The 26394-nt window shown below is 31.1% G+C and overlaps 4 protein-coding genes across 5 annotated transcripts; all 4 read left to right on the top strand.

Moving 5' to 3' along the window:
- Window positions 1-915: 915 nt before the first annotated feature.
- Window positions 916-3676, top strand: LOC106328852. Its single transcript, XM_013767381.1, has 8 exons — window positions 916-1341; window positions 1557-1696; window positions 1810-1909; window positions 1986-2084; window positions 2239-2586; window positions 2661-2753; window positions 2830-3036; window positions 3118-3676. Exons 1-8 carry the CDS (start codon window positions 1009-1011, stop codon window positions 3385-3387), a joined length of 1590 nt encoding a protein of 529 aa, XP_013622835.1. The 5' UTR covers window positions 916-1008; the 3' UTR covers window positions 3388-3676.
- A 49-nt stretch (window positions 3677-3725) lies between these two features.
- On the top strand, window positions 3726-5299 carry LOC106328853 (ankyrin repeat-containing protein At5g02620). The gene is made up of 2 exons (XM_013767382.1): window positions 3726-4301; window positions 4374-5299. The coding sequence occupies exons 1-2, from the start codon at window positions 3798-3800 to the stop codon at window positions 5172-5174; spliced, it is 1305 nt and encodes a 434-aa protein (XP_013622836.1). The 5' UTR covers window positions 3726-3797; the 3' UTR covers window positions 5175-5299.
- Window positions 5300-7720: 2421 nt separating this feature from the next.
- On the top strand, window positions 7721-8308 carry LOC106333910 (putative defensin-like protein 225). The gene is made up of 2 exons (XM_013772295.1): window positions 7721-7831; window positions 7907-8308. The coding sequence occupies exons 1-2, from the start codon at window positions 7765-7767 to the stop codon at window positions 8116-8118; spliced, it is 279 nt and encodes a 92-aa protein (XP_013627749.1). The 5' UTR covers window positions 7721-7764; the 3' UTR covers window positions 8119-8308.
- Window positions 8309-22093: 13785 nt separating this feature from the next.
- On the top strand, window positions 22094-26109 carry LOC106333455 (polycomb group protein EMBRYONIC FLOWER 2-like). Of its 2 annotated transcripts, none has more exons than XM_013771898.1 (18): window positions 22094-22179; window positions 22395-22536; window positions 22736-22791; window positions 22962-23079; window positions 23180-23330; window positions 23422-23472; window positions 23559-23698; window positions 23964-24023; window positions 24122-24249; window positions 24453-24517; window positions 24611-24663; window positions 24775-24828; window positions 24908-24967; window positions 25170-25216; window positions 25327-25385; window positions 25531-25672; window positions 25849-25938; window positions 26008-26109. In XM_013771898.1, exons 1-18 carry the CDS (start codon window positions 22142-22144, stop codon window positions 26105-26107), a joined length of 1554 nt encoding a protein of 517 aa, XP_013627352.1. In that variant the 5' UTR covers window positions 22094-22141; the 3' UTR covers window positions 26108-26109. The 2 variants fall into 2 exon arrangements, with proteins under 2 accessions (XP_013627352.1, XP_013627351.1); XM_013771897.1 differs by having other exon boundaries at window positions 25312-25385.
- Window positions 26110-26394: the final 285 nt, after the last annotated feature.

The raw sequence follows: 26394 nt of genomic DNA, 5'->3' as shown, positions 1-26394 counted from the left end.
AAAAAAAAAAAACTGAAGGGTGGTCGTTGTCAATGTATTAGTTTGGGTTTAAGTAAACCGACCTTTTTTTTAAGCTACACCAAACCCAAAAATTGGTTATTATGTTTCATATTTAGGTTTTTCTTTACCTTGTGTAACTAACGGCTCCGGTGCCCATTTAATTAGCCTTGTGGTCGAATTCGGATAATTAGCCCTCATTCAAGGATTTTGAAGAATGAGAATTAACTTGAACAAACACATATGGTTAAGATGGTTGCAAGCAAGACAAATCACTAAACAGAAATATTGCTCTGATCAATTAAACAGTGAGTGCTATCTAGAATCCTTACACTCTAACCGGAAAGAACACTACAGTTCACACAAATGTTTCACAGCGATCTTAGACGTTCATCCAAGAGGTCAAGAACACGATTCAGTAACTACTGCTTGATACGCTATTACGCTCTCTGGCGCATATACAATTGCTCTCTGTATCTGATAGTGCACCACATGATCCCTCTCTCTCTTAGGCACCGCTCTTTAGTCTTTTTGGCAAATTAATATTTTAAGGTTCTGCTTGTAACCTCTAATTAGGTAGTCTGTTAGTGAGGTGCCCCCTTTTTTCCTGGGCATTTTGAACTTTACTTGTGTATTAGATTGAGTAACATAATCAATGACAATCGGTTGTATGATAAAATATCGTGGATTAAGAAGCTTGTCGTGTATTGATCGTCCAAAACCAAATAGTATTTGCCAATGTTGGTTAAAACGTCGTTTCTAATCTACAACCAAATTTCCGTTCAAAAGACACTGCGAAACCAAATCGAGTAAAAACTCGCACAGAATCAATCAGTAACTTGTGTCCAATAAACGTATGTTCATTTTTGGATTTTTTTTTCTCATATAAAGAAAACAAAAAGATGACGTGTCAAGGCATGTACCCCACATGAGATCCTCACTATATGATTGTTCTTCTTCATCTCCTCTGAATTGCATCATCCGAGCTTGAAAAAGCTTTTCAATTCAAAGATGCCTTCGACCTTCTCCAAGCCGACTTCTCCCTCTTCTCCCAACAATTCTCCTCTCTCCCGCGCCTCCTCCGAGGCCGACCTCCGTCTCCGCGAGGCGGAGGAGCGGCTGCGCGACGCCATGGCCGAGCTCCAGCGCAGACAGCGCTCCGCGGCGCGTGGCTCCCACGCCGATCTCTGCGATCACGCCGACGTCTCCTGCGTCGCCAATGCGATCGGCAATCTCTGCCAGAGCTTCCTCCTCTCCTACGGCGTCAGGGTCGGGATCGGGATCCTTCTCCGCGCTTTCAAGCTCGCTCGAGGGCAGTCTTATTCCTCTCTTCTCGATCTCAAGGTGAGCAATGAAACGACGAAAGGGATAGACTTTCGTGAAAATTTGCTTATTAGAGTCTTCTTCAGTTTCAATTTGATCGAACATTGTTTTGAAATTAGGTGTTCTATCCTCTTTGTTCAATGTTTAGGTCTGCCTTTATTGCTTTTACTTGTATAGGATGTGTCTTTAGTTATTATGTGATCTTTTATTCACTAATACATGGACACTGGTTGCAGCAACTCGTCTCGGAGACGGATTTGATTGTTAGGGAAGAAGCGTGTCGTATTGGTCTCCTTTTCGGTGGCTTTACCGGCTCCTATCACTTGCTTAGATGCTGTTTGAGGAAGTGGAGGAAGAAAGAGACGCCCTTGAATTCGTAAGTTTTATGTTTTTTGTGTCCTCCGTTTCTTATATGCTTCTGCTTCTGCTGGTGCCTAGTGCTTTAAAAGTTTTGTTTCCTTATTATGACTTTGATTAAGGGTGGAACAGAGTCTTAGCAGGTTCGATTGCTGGTTTGTCTATCCTAGCTTTAGATGATTCCACCCAGCGCCGCACACTTGCTCTGTACCTCTTGGCTAGATTAGGCCAGGTACATCTCTAATGGTGTGTCATGCTGAGTAAAGAGATGTATCTTTGGGAGTTTGATTATTCATCTTTGTGAACAGGCGGCTTACAATTCCGCAAAGTCAAAGAACAAGTTCCATCTTTGGGGAAGCCATTGGAGACATGGAGATTCTTTACTCTTTTCTCTCGCTTGTGCCCAGGTAATTGAAGATTCTTCCTTCTTTTTTCTTCTCCTAGTTGTCTTCTAAATAGTTTAATAAATCTAGTGGACAAGTTCATGTAAGTGCATAGATGTTATAATGCTCTGTTGATCATATTTTATACTTTTTCAATTCTGATTGATGCGTGGTGCAGGTTATGTATGCTTTTATAATGCGTCCTGAAACCTTGCCAAAATCATATAGAGAATTTATTCAGAAGACAGGACCAGTTGCAAGGCCTGTCTACCAGGCTGTGAGAGAATGCTGCAGAGGTGGTCCAATCGATGTAGCTTCCTTATCAGCCTATATCTCTAGTAAAAACGAAGCCAGTGACGTGGAGGTGGAAGAGTTTGCTTCCATCATCCCTTGTTCGGCTATTCATCCACACACTAACTCGTGTCTGGCTCAAAATGCTAATGCTATGTCAGCTACATTCAAGAAAACATTCCCTTTATACTTCTCCCTCACATTCGTCCCATATGTTGTTCTAAACCTACAAAGGGTAAGGCTTTCAGAATCCATTTGGTTTATGCTTTAGTCAGAGATAATAAGATGTATCTTATCGTACACTTTCAGTTCATGGCTTCTCCTTACCGGACATCTTGGCATTCAATCAGAGATTCAGTTAGATCAACTTCCTTCTTGTCTGCTTTTGTTGGGATTTTTCAGGTAGCTTTTCACTTCATTTCACACAGCTAGTTTCCTAAAACCATTCCTAAATACTTTATGTCCCATTTGCAAATAGGCTTTCATATGTGCCCATAGAAAAGTTGCATCCAAGGACCACAAGATCGTTTACTGGTTCGCGGGTGGTGTAGCTGCTCTCTCGGTTATGCTGGAGAAAAAACCGAGACGCTCTGAGCTTGCTCTATACGTTCTTCCCCGAGCAGGAGATTCACTGTGGGAGATACTTGTCAACCGCCACGTTCTTCCTGATATTAAAAACGCCGAGGTACTACAATTCAAGGGACCAACCGTTCTTCCTCTTTAACAATAGAACTGATCTTTTTATTTATACAATCAATGAAAACAGGTGGCTATGTTCTGTGCATGTATGGGAGGAATAATGTATTACCTAGAACATGAACCAGATACGTTGGCTCCGTTTCTGAGGGGGCTCATCCGAAGGTTTCTTGCTAGTCAAATAAGCAATTCTAGCAGTAAAAACCGGCAAAGCTCTTCCTATGTGTATCGCCAGAGTCTAGATGCGTTGGAGAAGCCGAAACCGCCTCCAGAGAGTGGGGAAGGCGAAGCTCAAAAAGCTGAAGAAAAGTATAACCTGGAGGCTATTCCTGGTCTTTAAAGATGCCTGATAGTTCCAACAGCATCATGATTTTGATAAAAGGTTAATGTTACATTCCCCTAGAAGAAAGGGTTCATTCCACAGAGATTGAATTATAGGTTTAGGAGTCTTGTTTTAAGTGTCTTTGTTTCTCTTCCTTCCCATAATAACAGAAACTCTCTTCTTAATTGAACGTTCATGATCTCAGGCAGAAAGTCTGGACTTAGATAACTAGAAGTCAAATGCTACAAAAGTCAAATGACACTTGTAACCATTTCTTTCATTTAAGGAACTTTTAATTAGCTACGAAGTCAAATGTCAAAGGGATTTTCTGTAATATAATAAATGTCAAGTGTTGTCGTGATGACCATCATAGTAATATTCAAACCAATATCATCTCTCTCTCTCTTCTCCTTTGCATCATAACCAAAATGGATGCTTTTGAGACTCATCAACCGAGAGAGATAACTGATCCTCTGTATAACTCCTCTAATCTCAGGAGTGAAGAGTGTGTCGTGGCCGGGAAGATTCCTCGGCAGAGGTCATCAGTCTTTGATTTGGACAAAGAAGGTTTTAGCCCTCTGCATGCGGCTGCAGGAACCGGTCAAGTAGAGACCGTGAGGGCAATTTTGGGAATCGACAAGAAACTTTGCCGGCTTAAAGGTAGAGATGGAAAGACTCCACTTCATGTGGCAGCGATGAGAGGCAAAACCGACGTGATCAGAGAGATTGTGTCCAGCTGTGTTGATTGCGTAGAAGACGAGACGGTTCAAGGTCAAACTGCTTTGCATATCGCTGTTATGCACCAAGAGATTGGAGCGGTGGTAGCTATTGTTGAGTTGATCACAGTGATGAATCGAATTGAAGTGCTGTACAAGAAAGATGAACAGGGTAACACTCCTCTTCATCTAGCGACCTGGAGAAAAAATCGCCAGGTAAGAACAATTATGTACATAGTTTTCTTAAGAAGTACAAATCAAAATCTTGCTTTTTTTCTTACCTTACAGGTGATTGAAGTGTTGGTTGAGGCAATACCAGAAGAGTCTAAGACTTTTGAGGTGAATGCAATGAACAAGATGGGTCTCTCTGCACTGGATTTGCTGGTTATGTTTCCGAGCGAAGCTGGCGATAGAGAAATCTATGAGAAACTTATCCGAGCTGGAGCTCAAAGAGGGAGCGATATTGGTACCACCACCAATATCCAACGAACCACTTCTTCTACTTCCGCATGCCAAGAGAGAGCAATGGAGTCACAAAGCCATAAAGATCTCGTAAAATACTTCACTTTCAAAAAGCACAGAGACTCGCCATCAGAGGCACGTAGCGCTTTACTGGTGGTGGCTTCGCTCGTCGCGACAGCCACCTTCCAAGCCAGCCTGACTCCACCAGGTGGAACCTGGCAAGACAGCTACATGCCTGCCTCTTCCCAGAACACAACGAGCGTGAAAACACCAAGCCAACAACCTTATATAGCAGGGCAGTCTATCATGGGGACATTCAACGGAATCGCTTTCACTTTGTTTGTCTTCTTTAACACGATTGGGTTTTCGGTTTCGCTTTCTATGCTGAATATTCTCACCCTCGGGTTCCCGTTGCGGTTCCAGCTTCAGATCTGTATGATGGCTATGTACTTCTCCCACAACACGGCCATGACCAGCGTGGCGCCTGATCATGTGAAGCTTTACTGCATTCTCATCACGTCTATCCTTGCTGCTGCCACTCCAGCTTTGATGAGGTTGCTTGAGAAGCCTATTGCCATGCTCTGTCAATTATGGGACTCCATGTTACAGAAAATCTGTTGTCAGTAGAGGATATTTCATGTAGAGGTGGTGTAACATAAAAGCCAAGTTCGTTATCTATCTTCAGATGCCTGTTATTATTATATTACAGATAATGTTATGAGTAATGAAGACGCAATGTGGACTACCCCTAAAAATGGATAAACTCATATGCTTGTATGTCGTTACAAATGCAATACCTGATAGGTCAGATTGATTATTCGTCTAGGAGTTTACATATTGTGTGTGTTTTGTTTCCTATCTTAGACTCGATCCCACAAAACTTAGAGGTGAAGATACGATTCTGGACGCAACCAGCAGCTCTAAGCTTCCTCAATTACCCGTCAACAGTTCCCTTTAGAGCATCTCCATCACATTATTATTTTCACTACTATAATAGCATTTAGTGGTGAAATTGCTCTAATACACATCTATTTTTTCTTCTGTTTATAGAGAAAGAAATAACAATTTTTTTTTCTATTTTTTATTATATATTTAGAGATTGTTATTATAAAAAAAAATATTAGAACATATTTCACTTCTGTTATAAAATTCTTCTATTCTAAAGATGAAAATAACAAAATATATTAAAATGGTCTCAAAAGCCCCATGCCAAAGATATATATGTGGCCGCGGTTCCTAAAGGAAAGAATTGAAGTAGAACCAATGGGGTGAAGTGTTGGTGAAAGAATCAATAGCATATCCAAAGCTTAGTAGTTGTAAAGTAGTAAATAGAAAAAGCAAATGGACCTTGTAGAACTCAGGCAGTTTGTGAAGCTTGTAAACCTAATTAATTACTAACAGCATCAATTAGCTTACTTATCTGAACCAAATATTTCAGTTACAAACCAAAAACCATTCCAAGAGAACCAAAACTAAATCGTACCGAGCTTAAACCAAAGCATCCCCGCGAGAGCTAACGGGCCCGAAAATGGGCCTCCAAGAAAGACCTAGCTAAAACCCTAACTACTACTCATCACTATATAATTTACAGAGCAATCGCCTAAGCCTCATTCATCATCACCACTGCATCTACTATTCGGTTTCTTTTGATTGATTCGTTTTATTTTTTTTTTTGTCGATAATCTTTTTTTCCATTAAGAAAAATAGATAGAGAAGGCAGTGACGACTCGGAAATATTCAAGCTCAACAGACCGGAATTAGGCGTTTCTTTCGAGACTCGTTTCTGTGTCGATAATCCCGCTGAACTGAGCCTTCTTCCCTTTCTCTTATGATTCGATCCGATTTTTTGGAATTCGTTTTTTTTGTTGTTTAACTGATTGAGTTTACTCGCTTTGATTTTGAAATATCGATTTATGTTTAATGAATTTGGGATGGGAGATGACGATGAGGATATAATGCTCCCTCTTCTGAGTTCAGCTGAAGTAACTTGCTGGCAGAATCGAACCTAATATCACTAGCCACCACTGAGTCATCTCCTTCCAATATAAATATTGTTTTTCCACCACTGATTGATTTGGATTTTGGATAATGTCTACTGACGACTGCTATGATTAAGCAATTAATTTAATCTACCACTTGATCATAAGATTGTTATAATTTAATTCCCGCAAAAAAATCTAAGTCCAATACAGAATCTATACATCCAATATATCATCAACCGTTTCCTCTTACATTTGACAAACTATACGAAATTAAATCCTACATATATATTCTGAGGTTTGAGATTGAAAAGTTTAAAACCAAGATCCATGAAAACAATTAGACGAAATTAAACCAACACAAAGATAAAAAAAAATGAAGGAGAAGAGTGGGATTCATACCATTCAAAAAATAAAAATACTACAGCGAGCAAGAGCAAGATCAGTAATAACAAAAAAAAAAGATTTTTTCCGCCAGTGAACATCATATAGGGCAAAGCAATTTCTGATTTACCTATTGGATCTTTAGGTAAGTCGACGAAGGAAGACACCATATCACCTTTTAGAACATAGTTGCTTCCTGATGGAAGAGAGGCTGAAGAAAGAGAAATGGAAACTGAAAGTAGTGATAAGTTTAGTTTCTATTTTGTTTTTCTTTTGCAACAAAGAGTTTCTTACACTTTCAAAACTTCATTATTAATACCGAACCCTGTTGGCATGGATAAGGAAGAAGTTGTGTCACTCATAGGTCTAGCTTCTATGTCAGATTGATTAGGGTTAAAGTTGGTATTATTGAAAAATCTACAGTGGCATGTCCGTTTACCTAATTAAATTTCTATCTATGGTTATTCATTGCAAATTTCCTAATAATTTTCTAACGAAATTGCTAAGGTATTTTTGGGAGTAGTATGAACTATGAACAGACGTCAACACCTTTTGAGTCTGAACAAATTGAATGGTCCAGAATAGTCGGCTACATCGCGGATCGTACAGCAGAAACTTAAAAACTTATTTCTGCTTGGAAGATTTTTTGAAAAAAAAGATCAATTCCATCAATTTCGTTGACTATTTTTTATCTCCACCATTACTTTTATTTATACTTTTTCTGAATTAATTTTAATATCTATTTTTATCCTTTGTCGAGTGTATTTATTTGGCAACGAAAAATGTTGTTTTCCAATTAGTGTAAGACAAACAATTTTTTTTTTGTTTTTAAGAATTGTTCATCATTTTCAGCCATGAGATATAATGTTATGTTTATGGTTTCTTGTGTTCTCACATTTCTCGTTCTAAATAATGTTGAAGGTATTTTTTGAGTTATCCATTGATGATCTAAACAATTCTTCAATTTAATAATCTTTTGAGGTTGATATAATGCAGTCGAGGTGGAAGCGAAAAAAAAATTTGGATGCAACGTCGACGACAGTTTTCAAGGAACATGCGGAAATAATGGAAAGAGTGCATGTGTAAACGATTTTAAAAAAAAACTTGGCTTTCCAAATAATATTGGAATACGTTGTGACTGTTCTGATCGACCTACCATCCCTGGTATACCTCCCAGTCGTAAATGTGCATGTCAACATGATTGCTAAATTTTTCAAGATCTCTATGACCATAATTTCTTTTCTAATAACTGGGTCATGAGATCAAAGTAATCGAGAGTTTTTGGGATAGATCTGGCAAGAAAATGGGTCATGCCTGACAAATAATTAAGTCTCTGAATTGTATTATTCATAGTTCAAAATAAATATAAATGTGAGCTAATAATATCCAAGTTATATTTACCTTATATTTATATATATTGAGTTTTTTTCTCTCTTATGTGTACATAGATAAGAAATGTTGATTAATCTATACTATCAAAGCATCCTTGCTTTTGGAAAAAATTACAAAGCTATGCCATTCCTTAATTTTAGTTTTACATAATTAATTAATATTACCTAATGTTACTGTTTATGTCATTAGAGAATATTCTGAAATACAAAAAAGGAAGATTTAGACTCCAACAATAAACGTTTAATGAATACATTAACTATACAAATGTTATTCAGAAATAATCCACCTCTACCAAATCGTTAGTTTAAAGTTTAAACTACCAACCCAATATTAAAATAACCCGTAATCATGTTGATAAGTTGAGCTAATGTGGACGACCAATCAATAAGTGTATTTTTAATAATGATAATAAGTGCATTTTATATACAATGATCTGACTGAAGCAAGAAGCTAACCAAGTGTATTGATAGTTGTTATTTTCACGTGTACATATTCTATTTATGTATTTTTAATTAAAAAAAAACATGTCAAAAAATCAAAAACCACAAATTTGCTACATTCAAATCTACATATCTCGTAGACATTATCTGTGAAGTGATTTCACACATGTCATCTCCACAATCACTCTCACTAAAAAATGTGACATGACATACTAAAATTGATGACATGGCTTATGGTTAAAAATGACATGAACAACAAAATTTAATGTTAATTTCAATTTTTGGTAAGTTTTAATAATATGGTAATAATTCATAAATCATCATTAAAAGAAATCTATTCAAATATGTCATTAAATAATATGACAAGAGAAATATAAAAGATTTTAAAATTTCGAAATAGTATTTAAATATATTTTTATAATCATAAAAAAATTATCATTAAAAAAATATTTTCAAAATGTTATACAATCTTTTTAAAAAAATTTAATTTTTAATCGTGATATCATTTGTTTATTTTTGATATCTAAAAATTTTAGGAATTATTTTTAATTTATTTTTTGATAATTATATAAAAAAATTATATCAATTTTACTGTATACAAGTTAATTTAATTTATCTTAACCAAAATAAATAGATGAAAATCTATGTAAATTATAATTTTAAATATAACTTGAAATTAATTTTAAATAAATCAAATTGTTTATTTTATCTTAATTCTATGTTTAACTAAATTAGTATTTAGTATTTTTATTAAGATATTAGTTTAAAATAATAAAATCTAAAATATTAACAATTTTTTTAAAAAATATAATGTAAAATTTTATCACTGCACATGGTGCAAGAAAACACCAAGTAAGATATATAAGAATATCTGTATCAATGCAATTGAAGTTCAAGGATGAAGTTTTGTTTGGGTCATTTTATCAAAAATTGCAATATTTATAAAGTACAAAACAAAATAAACATATTAGCCCACTCTATTACAAAAATATAAAAACATGATTAATAAGACTAAAATTAAAATTAATATAAAATATATAAAATAAATAATTTTTTATATAATATTTATATTTTTAAAATCATCAAAAAATTAATCCATCGCTTTAAAAGCACGGATCAAAATCTAATCTAGTGAATGTATTAAAACATGAAACACATTTAACACAAAACCAGTCAATCCATAATAGTAAACAAACAAACAAGTGTATTCACATGTTGAATTAGGATATGACCATCAAGAAATGATTTTCTCCACCTTCTGTGCCAAAGATTACACACCTTATTTAGTTATTATATAATTGTACTCGTACCTCACACTATATATCCTTGTCTGGATATTTTTCAAAGCTCCACCGGAAATACATTCTCGTTTTTTATTTCTATTTAACCATTGCAGTCCCTCGTATATGAAAGCACACCAATTATTATTTTATCGTCACTAAATGTTTGTAATTGTTTTTACATTTTTCAGTTACATATATACTGTATTAAGTTTTTCAACGAAAGCCATAAATGTTCAAAAAATTTCTTAGACGATCAAGTCAAAAGTAAACACTACAAAAAAATCACTAGCACATTCTAACAAAATACCAAAGAAATATAAATCATTAAGTGTTTGATATAACTCTAGAAAGTTAAGTAGGTCAAAATGACTATAAGCTATAAAAACTAATAACCTTTCAGGCATAATATTCAAAATAAAAATACGGTAAATAATTTTGTAAAACCACATTGTTTTATTTGATTATCTTAATTAATAAACTAAGAGAATAACAATAAAATTAAAAAACTATTAAATAAATATACTGAAAACATAAAACAATATTTAAAATAAAATAATTAAATTCTAAAACGACAATTAATATAAAACTGAGAAAGTAATAAATCATGTCAAATTAGTTGGTCAACGAAAAGTTTAGGGATCTAAACTCTGTTGTTGATTCAAGGCCCACTTGGTTTGATGGGGATGAACAAATATCCTTAAATATTGATTTGATTTTGATTTGATTTGTTTTCCGTTTCGATTTCGAACAAATAAATCCAGATATCCGTGACTCTACGAAGCAAACCAAATACTAATATGTAATATACATAAAAATAAAGCAAATAACAAATAATAATATTTTTAGGAATTGATATCCGTTCCGATCCGTTATATACATATATATATATATATATATAAATATTTAAAGAAATATATATATATATATATATATAAGTTATATGAATATTATATTTTATATAAGTTTTACAGTATTTTTACTTACTAAATTTTATTAAATTATTAATTAGAATTTTAGAAAGTAAATAAATTTTGTTGAAACTAAAAAAAATCTCTCTCTTTCTCTCATGAGGGCTCTTATTGTCTTGTTTAGTTCAAATGTTGTTTTGGAGTGTGGCAATTGGACTATATAAAATTATTATTTAGAAAATAATTGGTTGCACTATCTCTTTCGAGGGTTTTTCATATCCGATTACGATAAGCATATAAAAATGGTTTTTACAAAAAAAATTGATAGAAAAATTTGGCACTTTATCTACTTTTATGGGCAAAGGTTAATAATACTTTTGAAAAGGGGTGGATGCAATAACCAATAGTATACATATTTTTGTTAAATTGTTTTAAACTGAATCTAAATTTGGATTTTGTTTGTTTTGGCGGCTATATCACCAAGGGGCCCATAAAAATCTGGGTTTTTTTGCCACTTAAAGCGTCTATGGATGGCCAAGGAGAATCGATCAAGCTCTAGCTGGAACTTCTTTACCACTAGGCCAAGACCACTTAGATCAAAAAGACACATTTTACTAATTATAAACTAATTATTTTATATTAGAACTAGAAGAACACAAATATATTAGACCCTTCTGATTCTAAAACCCCTAGCGCTAACGGTTCAAGGTATATCAACAGTTTCTTGTGGTTCTTCTATAGTGTATTTACTTAATTTTTGACCCGTGCATGTATTTTTATTACTTTGAAGGATCACATTAAGTTTGATCATGGTTTTTATTTGTGTTTGTATTGGGTTAATATACTGTTTTTAGATAATCAAACAAAATGATATGCATTGTTTGAAAAACTGGACCGGTCGGTTGGACCGGTTCAACCGTAACTCCTCATTAAGCCGAGTTGGGTTTGTTTCTAAAACCGGATTTGTGTGACCCGAAAAACGGCCGAAAGCCGTTAGAACCGGTAACTTTAAAAACTCGGTTCACAAATTTAGTTATGTTTCAACGATTGTTTCTTCAGTGCTTATACATCAAAATAGTATCTTCTCTTTCAATGAGCCTTGATTTAGTTGGATTTTTTTTTTGAGAAAATGTACTTGGATTTGTTAATAGATTTAATACATTGATAACTAAAATAAATAAAAAAAGTTTCGTGTCAACAAAAATAAAAGTGTTATTGGAAGAAAAAAATTTACATGAAAATGTAAGATGAAAATGGAGAAGAACGTGAACATGGATGGAGCTTATTGGAAGAAAAAAATATTCATTATTATTTAATTTTGAATATTCTAATACTATACATAGTAGAAAAAATAAAAATAGATCTATAATTGTATATATATACATATTCAAGTGATATTACCATATATATATTATAAAAATTATCATTAAAACCTATCTAAACTGGTTGACCCAAATTATAGTTCATCTGGTTAAGTTTTTAAAACATTGAGGATATGTTATAAAAATCTTTTGTTATTTAGTAGAATTATTAAAGTAATATATTTTATTGTGTATCTTATTAAATAAAGCTTGGTTTTTCAAAGTTGCTAATTAACATGATCGCGACATGTGTCAATTAATTTATTAAGATTATGACATGTGTCAAAAATATGTTACAATTCTCTTTTATTAGAATTTAAAAAGATCTAGAAAAATAAAATTATTTTTACATTTTTTTGGACACTAGAAAAGGAAAATTATTACAAAAATATAGTTTATTATTCTTTTTAGGAGTTAAGAAAAGGAAAATTACTATTACATAACGTTTTACAATTATATTTGTATGGCTCTTTTTATAATATTTTAAAAATATTTGATAGTAAATTTAATTTTTGAAAATTCTATAAACAAAGAATAATTATAAAAGGCTATTTGAAAGTATTTTTTTTTCTTTTTAAAATATTTTGTATATTTTTCATCTTTAAAGATGCTAAAGAAAGATATTATAAGAGAAAATATTATTTTTTTAAGAAAAGTTTAATTTTTTTAAAAAAGTTTAAGTAAAAACGAATTATAAAATCCTACAAGTATAAGAAATTATTTACTAAAAAATCAAATAGAAAAACTAAATATAAAATAAGTGATATTTCTTTTTTAAAATCTAAGTAAAAAAATATAAAAGTACTCTTATTATTTTCATATAAATAACTAACTTTCATTTTTAACCGATAAATGTATGCTACAAAAATATAAACCAAAATAAATAATATTTTCACATCTATATTTAGGTTTAAGGTTCCTCATATTATTTTCTCAAAAAATAGTATTGACAATATAAATATTATCTGAGTATTTTCTTTTAATTTCTTTATACAACTCAATTTTTTTGTATCATCCTTATTACATCTTATGATGCTACCACAAGTTTTTTTAATTATGATGTTTTTATCGTACATAAGTATGTGTAAATATGAGGAATATATGTTTGTATGTATAAGACACAATATATAATTAACTAAACATAATTTTTTATTGAAAATATATTAGTTGTATAAAAATCTTGAAAAACAAGAACACATTATAGTTGGAATTTTCCTTTTTTAAAAAAATTAAAAGTAACTTATTTCTTATAAATAACTAACTTTTCTTTTTAATAGATAATTTTGTGTTAAAAAATTATAAATCAAAAAGAACTTCAAATATTTTACCCGATATGATTGTAACATTTTTACAAACAAACATTGTGTATGTATTAATAAAATTCTATCATTATGTGAAAATAAAAATTTTCCCTAAAATCCTAAATAAAAGAAATTTGAAAAATAAGTTTTTCCTCTTTTAATCTTAACCAAATAAGATTTTTTTTCCTTTTAAGTCGTGACCAAATAGAATTGTAAAAGCAATTTTTTACTTTTAAAATTTAATGATAAATATGATACTGAAAATATTTAATTAAAAATATTAGTGATATTGAGAAAACGAATTTTAAAAATAATATGATACTGAAAATATTTAAATTAAAAATATTAGTGATATTGAGAAAACGAATTTTGAAAATAACAACTTTTAAAAATAGTTAATATTTGATGGAAATAATTATTTAATAGTATTTTTATTTTCTAAATCCTAAAAAAAAAATTATAAAAAATTATTTAATTTTAATTTTATTTTCTAACACCCTAAAACTGTAAAAAAAGATATTTGATAGTCCTTTTCCTTTAAAAAGAAAATCCTATATAAAAGAGATTTGTATCATATTTTTTAATTCCTAACCATAAAAGAATTGTAAAAAGTTATTTGATAGTATATAAAATTTGATGATGAACATGATACTTAAAATTATTTAATTAAAAATGAAGTGTAAAAAGATTATTGATATGAACCGTAAAAATCATAATTTAAAATTATTTAATAGTAACTAGAAATAATTATTTAATAGCAATAAGATTTTTCTGAAATTCTAAACAGAAGATAATTGTAAAAGTTTATATGATAATACTTTTCCTTTTCTATAATTCTAAACAAAAATATAAAAAAGTATTTGATAGTTTTTCTTTTTTTAATTTAAAATAAAAACGAGATTGATAAAATATATTTTTTTCCTTTTAAAAAATATCCTAACAAAAGTAAACATACCTAATTAATAGTATTTAAAAAAAGAATTTGATGACAAGTATCTAAATTCCTTTTTATTTCATTATAATTATTATTTTGGATTGGATCCGGTTTAAATTTTTACGTTTGAATGCTTTTTCTAGCTCTAACAAATATTAACTGAAACTTATGTGTGAAAACGAGTTCTTAACTATAAAATAAATTTCATATAACATATGCAAAAACAATTCTTTAAAAACAATAAAATGAGTTTTTCATATTTTTTTTAAACTAAAATATAAAATAAAGTCCATTGCAACGCATGGACCCAAATCTAGTTTACTTATAAAGCATACTATTAAGACAATTTTAAAAGTTAATATATATATTTAAAAAAGTACACATGTTTAGCAAAAAGATATGCTATGTTTTTTTTTCTTTTATATGAAATTTGTTAATGTATAAAGTTTTTTAATTGGAATATAAACATATTAAATTCGATTTTTATTAATTAATCTAATATTTAGTGTATTTTATTAAAGTAAAATGAATATGTGTATAACATCTAGAGTTTGAATTTTTTTTTAAAGTTATATTAAACGTTATAGGAAAATTATTGTTGGAATATTCCTTTAAATTGATATTAATGAATCAATGCTTATTTAATTTAATATAAAATAACAAAATTATTTGAGAGATAATTAAATTGAAATTATCCAATAACGAACTACCAAGTAATGCATATATAATCTTGCACCAAAGATCTCTGAGTATCTTACATAATATAAACAGTTCTAAAATTGTTTAATATCATATCAAATAAATGTGGATCAAATTTGCATAAACACTAATGTTCGATTAACTTATATATAAGAAGTAAATTTGTTAGTAATTAATTTATGTCACGTCTAATCTAAATTTTTGGATAATCACCTTACATTAATGCTTGATAAATTTATTGTCAAAGAAAAGAGAGTGAAAAAACAATCCAAATACCTACAATTTCCACTACGTGCAAATGTGGAGAGTTTAATTAATGTCACACGTTTAGGTTTATATTTTAGATCGTAAAAACACTCTTAATAAATATTATTTTTTGTTGAAGTATCAATGTCATAAATTGTAATTGTATTTTAATAAAATGCTAGATCTCGATCCACGTAACCGCGCGGATTTTTGTTTTCAATTCTAAATTGATATATATTATAATATATATGTGTCTATCAATTTTTAAAACATAATAAGTTTACGATATATTTTTTTCATTGAATAGATTATTTCAAATTTTCACATGTATTTGTATCTTCTTCTATATATATATATTTTTGGATTGTTATTTCATTATTAAAATTGTAACTATATATATAAATATTAGTAAAATATTATTCTATTGTCATATTCAGAAATACTGTAACATTTCACAGATTTAGAAATTTTTTTAAAAAATTAAACATTTCGCTTCACATATTTATATTATCGATTAAATAATTAAATATTTAGTTTTTGTTTAATTTTTAAAATAATCTATATAGTTTAAAATTTGTTTTAATTGGTTTAAGGTAGTAAAGATTAATCATTATTAGATAATATGATTTTTGTTATTTAAAAAAAACTCTTTATAATTTTAAAATTTAACATCGACAAATATTTAAATAACTAACATATGGAAGTATAATATTACAACATTAATTTATACTATCTATAAATCCAATAGATCATCTATTGTTTAAATCCAATTATTGATAGCCCAATAAAAATTTGTGGCAGATCCAAAATTCAAATGATAAGATTAGAGATTAAATGTAACATGACTTTTTAGGAATAGGTCCATTAGGTCTATTTTTTAAAAAAATCACACATGAATAAATGTTGTGACTTCTATTTTAATATATAAGAAGATGGTGCGCTGCTAAAATTAGCTTTAATGTATCTCCTTTTCCTTTTCAAAACCTCACATCATCTCTTGGTGTAAAGTAGGCATGGGCACAAAATCCGGAAACCGAAATCCGAACCGAACTCGAACCAAGTCCATTAGGTCCATTTTTAAAAAAAATCACACATGAATCAAGGTTGTGACTTCTGTTTTAATATATAAGATGTAATGTTTAAAAGAAATGTAAATTGTATAACCAAATTATAAGGAATATTATATTTAAGAAGTGAAGAGGTCCAAATTTAAATGACAATCTTTTTAAGTAGATACAAAATAGTACTCTGTTTTAATAGATTAGATTATCAAATGTATTAAACTTTAGCTCTAAAAACTTATGAAATAATTAAGTTAGAAATTAAGAAACATAAAGATACATATGTATATATATATAAGAAATTGAATTCTGAAAAAAAAAAAACTAAAAGGCAATATTCAGCGATTTCAACAATTATCATTTCCTAGAAAATTATGACCTAAACTATAGTATGTATTGTGTTATTATACAAAAATATTTTCCATCATTAAATTTTAAATTTAAGAAAGAGAAAGCAAAATGTATATTTAATGAAATAAAACATAATTCTGAATAATACAAAAAGGATTATTCGGTTATAATATCAATCTAACCCTAACCTATAAAGATTCTGACACCGAATATGTTATTATTGCAAGTAACCCTAACCTATATAAATAAAGTGCAGGTTAACCTAGGTTATGTATTAGCCCTAGGTTTCATCTTCACAATCATTGCAAGTAAAACTGGGAATTTTAATCATTACCCGCATGACCAACTCCGTTTGACCCGCGTCAGGGCGGATGCGAGTCCATTGATTTGAAATATTTGAGCTGTGGATGCGAATAGTTGTTGAGTTTACTATTTGTGGTGCGAGTACGGGTCCGAATTTTAGTTAATTATGTGAGATATCAAACAAAATCTTATATTGAAAATTTAGACAAACAGTTTTAATATAAAAAATGATGTCTAACTCTAATAATAGAAGACTTTTTTGGAATGAGCCCAAAAGTAAATTCATACAGATTAGCATCTTAGACCCCACGTAGACAATATCGTACTAACTGGACAATAAAAAGTTAGACATGGACTCAACAAATTCCAACAAATTAGACAGCTTCACCCATGTTTCTCAAGATAGTTGAAACAATTAATTCACACTGCACATTAGGGGTGATTGCCTGTAGGAGCTGATTTTAGCTTTAATATTAATCTACAACATTTAAATCATCAATCATGCTTTATCTTGTTTTTTAAAGTTACAACCAGAAAATAAAAAAAAAGGCTGTAAAACCTTTATTTTCTAAAACCCCATCTTTTTTGCTGTAGAAAATTTATTGTTGTAACAATCAATTTTAAAGGTACATCACTTACAGCTAAATCAAAAAATTCTACAACCTAAATTCTACAGTAAAATTTCTACAGTTATAGTCCAACCAATCACATCCATTGTAAATTTTTATTGAGGCTTCTCTTATTTTCATCGCTCTGCGGAGATATAATATATGGTGAAATGATCATTCATCCATGCATTTGCATTCATGAATCTGGGAGCTTCATGCTGAGAAAAGTAAGGTCTGCGTTGGCTTTACCTAAATTCTTTTCACTATTCTCAAAGTCAACAAGAATCACTTTATGAGACATTGTTGATGATATTTCACCCGCTTTAAAGTACCCAAGAGATGTGTACCTCCATTGTCTTTGTTCAAATTAGTTAAGATATTGTTGAATTGTCTAATCTTATTATAAAGACTAGCCATATATTCAGGAGGCTCAGTCAGCCAAAACTATGAGATCAATCACTCAATTACATACGGGAAGATCGTTCCACAAGGAAAGTTTAATGAAAATAAACTATATAGTATACATGAGTCACGTATGAGATAAAGGTTAATCTGAGACTAGTAAACTCCTCTGAAAATATGAGGCCAGTCGATATTAGAAAATGCTGAAATATGAGCGATGTAGTTCCCAATAACACCAAAAAATTTCTTCTTTATTTTGTTTCTGAAAGATACGTCCTTTCTTCGCCTAACCTCACATCAAAAATTGCACTTTTCCTTCCCTAAAGTTGTAGGTGAAGCTGGCTGCCTGCATTATAGTTTATAGAGAACCAAATGAACTAACAGAATGAAAATCATAACTGTTGTCTTAACAAAGAGATGGACGGAACCAAAATACTGAAAAAACTGAATGGTGACATGGTGAACATCTTTTCTATCAAGATTTACTTGTCCATGAGTTCGTGAAAGATTGGGGCAAAGTCCTTAGCCATCAAAGATATTGATTTGATGAGGTCATCCAACCGCTGGAAATATAGCCGAATTAAATGATTCTTGAAGCATCAAACCATGGGAAAGATGTTGATGTCCTCAGACGTGCAAATAAAATGAAAAAAACAAACTCAAGAACTTAAAATTGATTAAAAGACAGAGAAACTTACTCACATGTCATGGAAGAAAGAAATAAACTCAACCCGTAAGAACTTGGAGTTTATACTTAAATGTGATAAAGTTAATATTATTCTGAAACATTGGATAAGATATGAGAGATATACTTAAATGTGATAAAGTTTTTGGTGGTAAGGTTCGTCCTTCCTTGGTTCATATTTTCTACTTACAGTAGAACCTCTATAAATTAATACTGGATAAATTAATAATCTCTATAAATTAATAAATTTCACCGATTCCAACTTGAGCCGGTTCAAAATTTGATAAAAATCAATAAAATAATAAGATAATATTTTTTTAAGAAAATTCTATGTAAATATATGGTCCCATTAAAATTATAAATTAATAATTTATATGTATACATATTTTATATAAGTAAGAACCTATTATTATATTGTTTGTTTTATATTCACCATGGAATTATCTTTATTTTTTTTTAACACTTAATATATTTTTGAAGAGATTTAGTAATATTATCTCTAAAACCACATTTAAGTTCTATGCAATATATATTATATACACCAAATAATATAATATAATTAATATAAATGTCAAATTTAAAAAATAACAATTAAATGGCTATACACTAAAATTAAATATTTTTCTTATCTTAGAATAAATATATCTTAAAATAAGAAATCTAAATAAGGAAACTTTTGTAAATTAATATATGTATAAATAATAAAATTTCAAAGCCCCAACATTATTAATTTATAGAGGTTCTACTAAGTAATAGTTGGAGAAAATATAGTTGAAACTGTATTATAGAGAACTCACAATGTATATTCGCCTGATTGGTGGTGATATTAGTGAACTTTCGATGTTTACGAATTGAATATTGGATATAGGCAATGAGAATGAGAAAATTAATGAGCCTAATACATGTGAGGTAGAGATTTGATTTTTTTGAAGATTTATTGACAACTCAATGTGATGATTCCATGTGAGAAATTGTTAAACATGTGTATAATTTTCATGAAAAGTGTGTAATTTCATATTCTTTCAAGAAAGTGCTATATTAAGTCTGCATAATATATATCATTATTTGAGGTAAAAAAAAGTGTGTATAATCAAGATATTGATAAAATAAATGAATATATATGTTATCCCAAACAACAGGTAATTTCTTAGTTTAAGGTTTTATTTTATAAGTCTATCGGCTGATCTGATCGGTCCCGGGAGGAATGCACTTAGTGCTATATAGTGGACTAGCCCGAAAGCATACCACACTGCTTAACCCGAGTTTGGAATACCTTCCGACTTATGCCAGGGGGTGGACCAATCATCTGTTATGGTCAACCATGTAAATCACTTGGACCGAAATCCAAGCCCAGACTGACCAAGTAGTGATAATTTAGTTTCCAGGGGGAATCAAACACACTATACTGATGTGGATACACATCAAGCCCCAAGAAAATTAGTTTAAGGTTTAATTCACTTTTTTCTTATTTGTTATGATTTTCGTCATTCATTTTTGCTTTCTTTTAATATTTGATAAGGTGACAAGCGTTTTTATCTTAATTCAGATATTATTGATACATTTATATGGAAAAGACGGAATAATATGGTTTTTAGTAACATAGATATTGATCCTCGACATACTTTTGGCAGTAACCTAGGCTACTATTGGGGAAGAGGCACATGAATCACTAATATAACAAGCGAGTCAAACTAGAGAGAGGAAGATGAAATGTTTGCCTCAAATTCCTGGATGGTGGTGTTTTACAGATGAATCATGGAAAGAGAAGGAAAATTTATCGAGGCAAAGATGGTATAGTACGTTATAAGGTTTTGATGGTTTGATGGGCGCAAGAAATACGAAAACCAGTCTCTCACTCCTTTACTCGAAAATTGAAGCTTTGATTTGGAAAATGGAAAGTAAAAAAAGTTTCATGTGACGTTTGCAAACGATTATTCACAGTTGGTGAAGATGATTTTGGAACCAGAAGAATGGTCGGTTTGCAACATTTCTCCAAGACATCAAGAAACCAAAAGAGAGCTTCAATCACTCAGAGTTGATACATGTTCCTAGAACAGAGAATACAAGGGCGGATATGCTTGCGCGCAGTGCTCGGAATCAATCGTCTTTTGTTGTTCATATGAACGCGGAGTTACCATTTTGGTTTGCTGAATTTTAGCGGAATCTGTTTATGTTTCTGACAAAAGAAAAAATAAATAAATGATATGGTCTACAATCAACAATATCTAAACATCACTAGGATCTATGGATTACAAACCATAATTTATAGTTGAGGATCAATGATCTTATTTTGTATTATTTTTTCCAAAACAAAGGATAAAATGAAAGATTCTAATAACTAATGAAAAAATAGAAGCAAAAAAGCACATTAAACATATTGTACAAAGAGGGTTTTCAGAACATTTACACTATGTGCGTATTTTCCAGATTTTAGACAAAATATATATGTGGAAGCACCGTAGTGGTTAAGGTTTAAACGTTTCTACACCCAGGTCCAGGGTTCGAACCCCAGACTATGCAATTTCTTGTAGATTACAGGAAATTCAGGTTTCAAATCCCAGAGAAAAGCGATTTATTAATGCAGACTACAAAAAGAAAGCTTCAACATGGTGCAAGTAAATCTGGTCAGAAATGAATCTTCATAGGACGGCTCAGATGATGCAGTTAAGCGTAGATCTTCATAAGGCAGGTAGTATTGTCGGTTGTCGATTGTGTATGTAAACTTATAAATGTAATGTCATAATGTCATAATAAATCACCGTTAAAAAAAAAAGACAAAATATATCTATTTGCTGAACAATAACTTATTAGAATTTATTATGTTGGTTTTTGAATTAATAATGCGTATACTAATAAATATTTATAAGGATCGTTTTTTCTATTTTTTATTTTAACAAAATAAATTGTTCTAAAGTATATAATTGTTAAAAAGTATATCAATTTTAATAAATATTATTTGGTTGATAAATAAATTAAAATCAATTACAAAAATGCAGTTTGGGTATTATAAAACAAACTAAGTAAAATATATTATTTCAGCAGTAAAAATAATAAAAAGTTGTTTTCAAGATATTTCTTAGCATTTTAGATTATATATGATACTTTCCTATATTTGACCAAAAGAAAAAAAGATACTTTCTATAAAGAAAAATATACTTTGAATATATTAACACATTTCTCTATTGCTACAAATACAGTGTTCTGAAGTTTGTGTTATTGTGTCCTTTCGCTCTTCTATATAAAAGTTTGTAGCGAGAATGCCAGTCAATCCTCTCATCATTCGTAAAACCTCTTCGTATGTTCATCTTCCGCTTATTATTCATTTCGCCTCCATTCGATTAAAAGCTGAATAAGGCTTTACATCTTTAAGTGAAATTTAGACAACTTTTAAGTACATTAGTATGCTTATGGATTCGTTGGTGTAATAGTTGAAGAATGTTTATTGAAATTCCTTTTTTGTATTTTTTGTTTTTACATATTTTGATGACGTATGAACTGCAATTGTTCCAGAATGATAGATCAGATGGACATGGAACACTTCCGTGCGCATATGTCTGACGAGGAGAAGATTGCTGCTGAAGAGAGCCTCAAAGCAACGTATTGCCCGCCTGTAGAGTTCTACATCTTTTTCCAGCGTCGTGCTATTAAGAATGTATGTGTTTCTCTAGCTGTTACCTTTTCACAGAGAGGAATGTGTGTAATAATGAGCGACACAAACATTGGTTTTGCTTTTGACATAGAAAATTCCCATAGCTGTGTAGTTTGTGCTGACTTCATTTGGTTATAAGTAAGCGTTTGTGATCTTGCTATGTAGTTGACTCTAACAGTTTTCTCTTATCTTTTCCGTGTAGCCCTTGTTTCTTCAGCGAAGTTTGAATTATAAGATTGAAGCCAAACATCAAAGGAGGTAAAAAAAAAAAACAAATTCTGTTCAGAATCTCCATTAGTTTTGTGTAATTATGATTAGAATATAACTCAATCATTAATCTGGAACCTTAATGCTAAGTGTTTGTTTGGGAAGAAGTTTCAAAGACTTTACCCCTGGTGAATAGTAATCAATATTTTACTGATGTGCAGAATACAAATGACTTTGTTCCTTCCGGGCAGTAAAGATGCTGCTGGTGTAGAAACTCAAGAACTCTTTCCTCTTTTTATTATGCTGGCAAGCCTCGTTTCTTCTAAGACTACCGCCAAGGTAGGCGTTTCAACCCAGACATAATTGGATTAATCTTTGCCTAATGTCATTTCATCGCTTAACATTTTTTTCGTTTTTTTTGGAACTCTCAAAATTATAGTCTTCTGCAATATATAAGTTCAGTCGAACATGTATCCTAACTGGGGATGATGGAGTTAGTCAACCTCAAGCCAATTTTCTTCTCCCTCGAATGGATAGACTCGCGTTGGATGCAAAATCAGGATCACTCGTTATCTTATTTATCAGCTTTGGTGAGTAATAGAGTGATTGTTGTGTACTGATGATTTATGTATATGTACAGTATACAAGATAAACTGATCAATTTTATTTTCTTTCTTGTAGCTGGTGCGCAAAATTCTCAATCTGGCATTGATTCAAGCAAGATCCATTCAGGTATTTTAATTTATAAAAGTTTTTGAATGTGTCTTTCTTCTGTAAATAAATCATCATGAGAGTTTATATTTACTTTGTTCTGGCAGGAAACATAGGTGGACATTGCCTATGGAGCAAAATACCCTTGGAATCTCTCTATTCTTCGTGGAAGGAATATCCAAATATGGACTTGGGAGAGAAAGCAACTTCAGTCTCTCTTGTTGAAATGCAGCCTTGCTTTTTACAGGTAATCTTGCCTTAATCGTTTTCTTAAACTTAGGTTTTACTGTTTCCTTTTTCATATTTGTTCCCTATAATGAAATGTGGACTCTCTGGATTTAACTTCTTTCATATGTAACTTGAAAATGTAAATTGGAAACACTTGCTAATGTGAATTTTGTTAGTTTACTATATTCACCATTATTATGGAAACATTACTGGTATAACTTGTCTATTTCTGCAGCTAATGTCTTTTTTGATCAAATTTTTTTTTTTTGATCAAATTTCTGCAGCTAATGTCTATGAGTGAGAAGTTTGTCGAGATTCAGGTTCCCAGCAATCCCCTCACCTCGGTAACTTTTCACTTTTTGGAACACTTCCATCATTTACTCTAATATTAATTGTGTTAAAGTATCTCATAATTCGTTTACTTTTGTTTGTTTGTTTGAAGAGCTCACCGCAGCAAGTCCAAGTCACCATATCTGCACAAGAGGTTGGAGCAACGGAAAATCCTCCTTATCGTTCTTCATTTTCATTTAATGACTTCCCTGCCTCTTCAGTAGTGTTGCCAATTCACAGGTAACTTCAGTTCAATCTACATTTCCTTTCCCTTAATTTTATAGTTATCAATTTTTCTTGAATTTCAGTTTCAAAAAAAAAAAATCTTGAATTTTGGCTTATTCCCCTCTCTACTAATGGGAAGTGTTACCTACAACTTGATGAGTTATAATGTCTACCTCTTCATGTCGACTCTAAATCACTCTTCTATATCCATTGCATAGGTTGAGAAAAGGACAAGTAGCTTTCAATTACAGTTACTATAACAACAAATTACAGAAAACTGAAGGTATATTTGTGTAATCATTAACCTGTTTCATACCCATGTGTGTAAAATATAATGTGTATCATAAATTACATTTTGGATTTTATTTTCTTCCAGTAACTGGAGACTTTACTTGTCCATTCTGCTTAGTAAAATGTGCCAGTTTTAAGGTGAACTTTCATTTCTACTCTCATTCATACCTCTGAGTAAAATATACTAGTGGACTATATATATTCTATGTAGTGATGTAATCTTTTTTTTTGTTCTCAATCATGTTTTAGGGCCTGGAGTGTCACATGCCATCAACCCATGATCTCTTCAATTTCGAATTTTGGGTTTGTAACTTCAAAGCTCATTTAGCTATTGCTCAGTATTTTTAATTGTTCCCACTAATCGGCTCCACTTGTGTTTTAGGTAAATGAAAAATATCCGGCTGTAAATGTGTCTCTCAAGAGTGAGGTAACGTTCACCGAGGTTAGTACATCTTATTTCCAAAATAATATTCCCAATGCGCTGTTGACTTTTGAGTGTTTAAATAGGAGAACTGGAATATTTCCTTATTTGCAACACTATGATATCTTCTATTGTCTTCGATGGCACAACAGTGTCAAACCTTCTAGTAGTAGAAATTGTGCTATAATATATTATCTGTCTTTTGTATTTTTTCAAAATTCAGACTAATAAGGGCGACCCTAACGCAAGGCTGGAACCATACCCTTTCTCGTAAGTTGTCTTGGCCTATTATGTTTACTTTACTTATCTTACTCCCATTTAGGTGATAATCTTACTTAAACCATGAAAAAAAATTACAATAACAGTTCAATGAAATCCAGCCGTAGGAAGCAGAAGACTCCGGCAAGGAACCCAAGGCCGAGGCCAATTAAGACTGACGGTATGTGCTTGATTGTAATGAATCTTATCTGGATTTATAGTTTTGGGAACCTGTTTAGTTTAATATTTATGACTAATTTACTTTCTTATGTGCATTGGACAACGTTGGATCATTTGACAAATTCTTAACTTTTTTTTATCTTCAGATGCTGCTGACTCTGTTAAAAGTGAGAAGAGCCAAATACCACCTGGGGGTGCTGAGTCGTCTAGTCAAACAGTTCCTCCAGGAATGGGTCCTGCAGACTTGCAAATGATGAACATGTGGAACTCTTTTATGAAGAAGCACCGGTATGTATATGCCTTCTCTGTTTTCAGTACATGTGATTTCGAGTCTTAATGCAAACAAATTTGGCGTCACATGTGTTTATATATAGTTTGTGGATATTCCTGCACAACTTTTTACATTAAAAAAGATAATGATAGGATAAAGCATTAGCTTGACACTGGTTGTTGACCCTTTGCAGAGTTATCACAGGTGGTTGCATCGCATGTGGATGTGAGGCGTTCTCAAAACTACACGGACCCTTCTTGGTCCGAAATCTGGACTTGCTCTGGTAATTTAACTCTCAAGGTGTTTCAGAGAAGAAAGTGGGTTTTATTGATAAATGTGAGTACTTGTGTAGGTGCTGGAAAAAGTATATCTGGACACTGAAGATTTATGGCCGCCTTGACGCCCAAACCTTGAACAACTGTATGGTGCTTTTCGAACAGCTTGCAAATTGAAGACCCAGAAGCCTTTATTTAAGTTTTAAAAAAACTCTAAATAATAGAAAAAGGAAATGAGAGTAGGTTTTAACTACTTTTGGACCCCTTTTATCCTTTTTCGTTTGGGATGTTATTATTTTACATTATCCCTTAATTTCCCGTTTGAGTGTTATTAAATTACTTATTTTTATTTTGGAGTTATTAATTTGCTTTACAGAAAAGTTTGTATATTACATTTGTCTGAAATATATTTTACCCGATAAATGGTAGGTAATAACTAATAAACGAAACGGGACTCAAGAATT

The sequence above is a fragment of the Brassica oleracea genome, chromosome C3 (assembly GCF_000695525.1).
Source record: "Brassica oleracea var. oleracea cultivar TO1000 chromosome C3, BOL, whole genome shotgun sequence".
Lineage (NCBI taxonomy): Eukaryota > Viridiplantae > Streptophyta > Magnoliopsida > Brassicales > Brassicaceae > Brassica > Brassica oleracea.
The sequence above is the reverse complement of the archived record's forward strand: the minus strand, read 5'-3'. Positions and strand labels throughout refer to the sequence as shown.

Bases quoted from the DNA above. Each gene is read 5' to 3' on its own strand.
- LOC106328852 (XM_013767381.1), top strand. From the start codon at position 1,009: ATGCCTTCGACCTTCTCCAAGCCGACTTCTCCCTCTTCTCCCAACAAT. The intron at 1,342-1,556 runs GTGAGCAATGAA...CACTGGTTGCAG, and splicing joins CCTCTCTTCTCGATCTCAAG to CAACTCGTCTCGGAGACGGA. The intron at 2,085-2,238 runs GTAATTGAAGAT...TGCGTGGTGCAG, and splicing joins TTTCTCTCGCTTGTGCCCAG to GTTATGTATGCTTTTATAAT.
- LOC106328853 (XM_013767382.1), top strand. From the start codon at position 3,798: ATGGATGCTTTTGAGACTCATCAACCGAGAGAGATAACTGATCCTCTG. The intron at 4,302-4,373 runs GTAAGAACAATT...CTTACCTTACAG, and splicing joins CCTGGAGAAAAAATCGCCAG to GTGATTGAAGTGTTGGTTGA.
- LOC106333910 (XM_013772295.1), top strand. From the start codon at position 7,765: ATGAGATATAATGTTATGTTTATGGTTTCTTGTGTTCTCACATTTCTC. The intron at 7,832-7,906 runs GTATTTTTTGAG...GATATAATGCAG, and splicing joins CGTTCTAAATAATGTTGAAG to TCGAGGTGGAAGCGAAAAAA.
- LOC106333455 (XM_013771897.1), top strand. From the start codon at position 22,142: ATGCCAGTCAATCCTCTCATCATTCGTAAAACCTCTTC. The intron at 24,024-24,121 runs GTAACTTTTCAC...GTTTGTTTGAAG, and splicing joins CCAGCAATCCCCTCACCTCG to AGCTCACCGCAGCAAGTCCA. The intron at 25,673-25,848 runs GTATGTATATGC...GACCCTTTGCAG, and splicing joins TCTTTTATGAAGAAGCACCG to AGTTATCACAGGTGGTTGCA.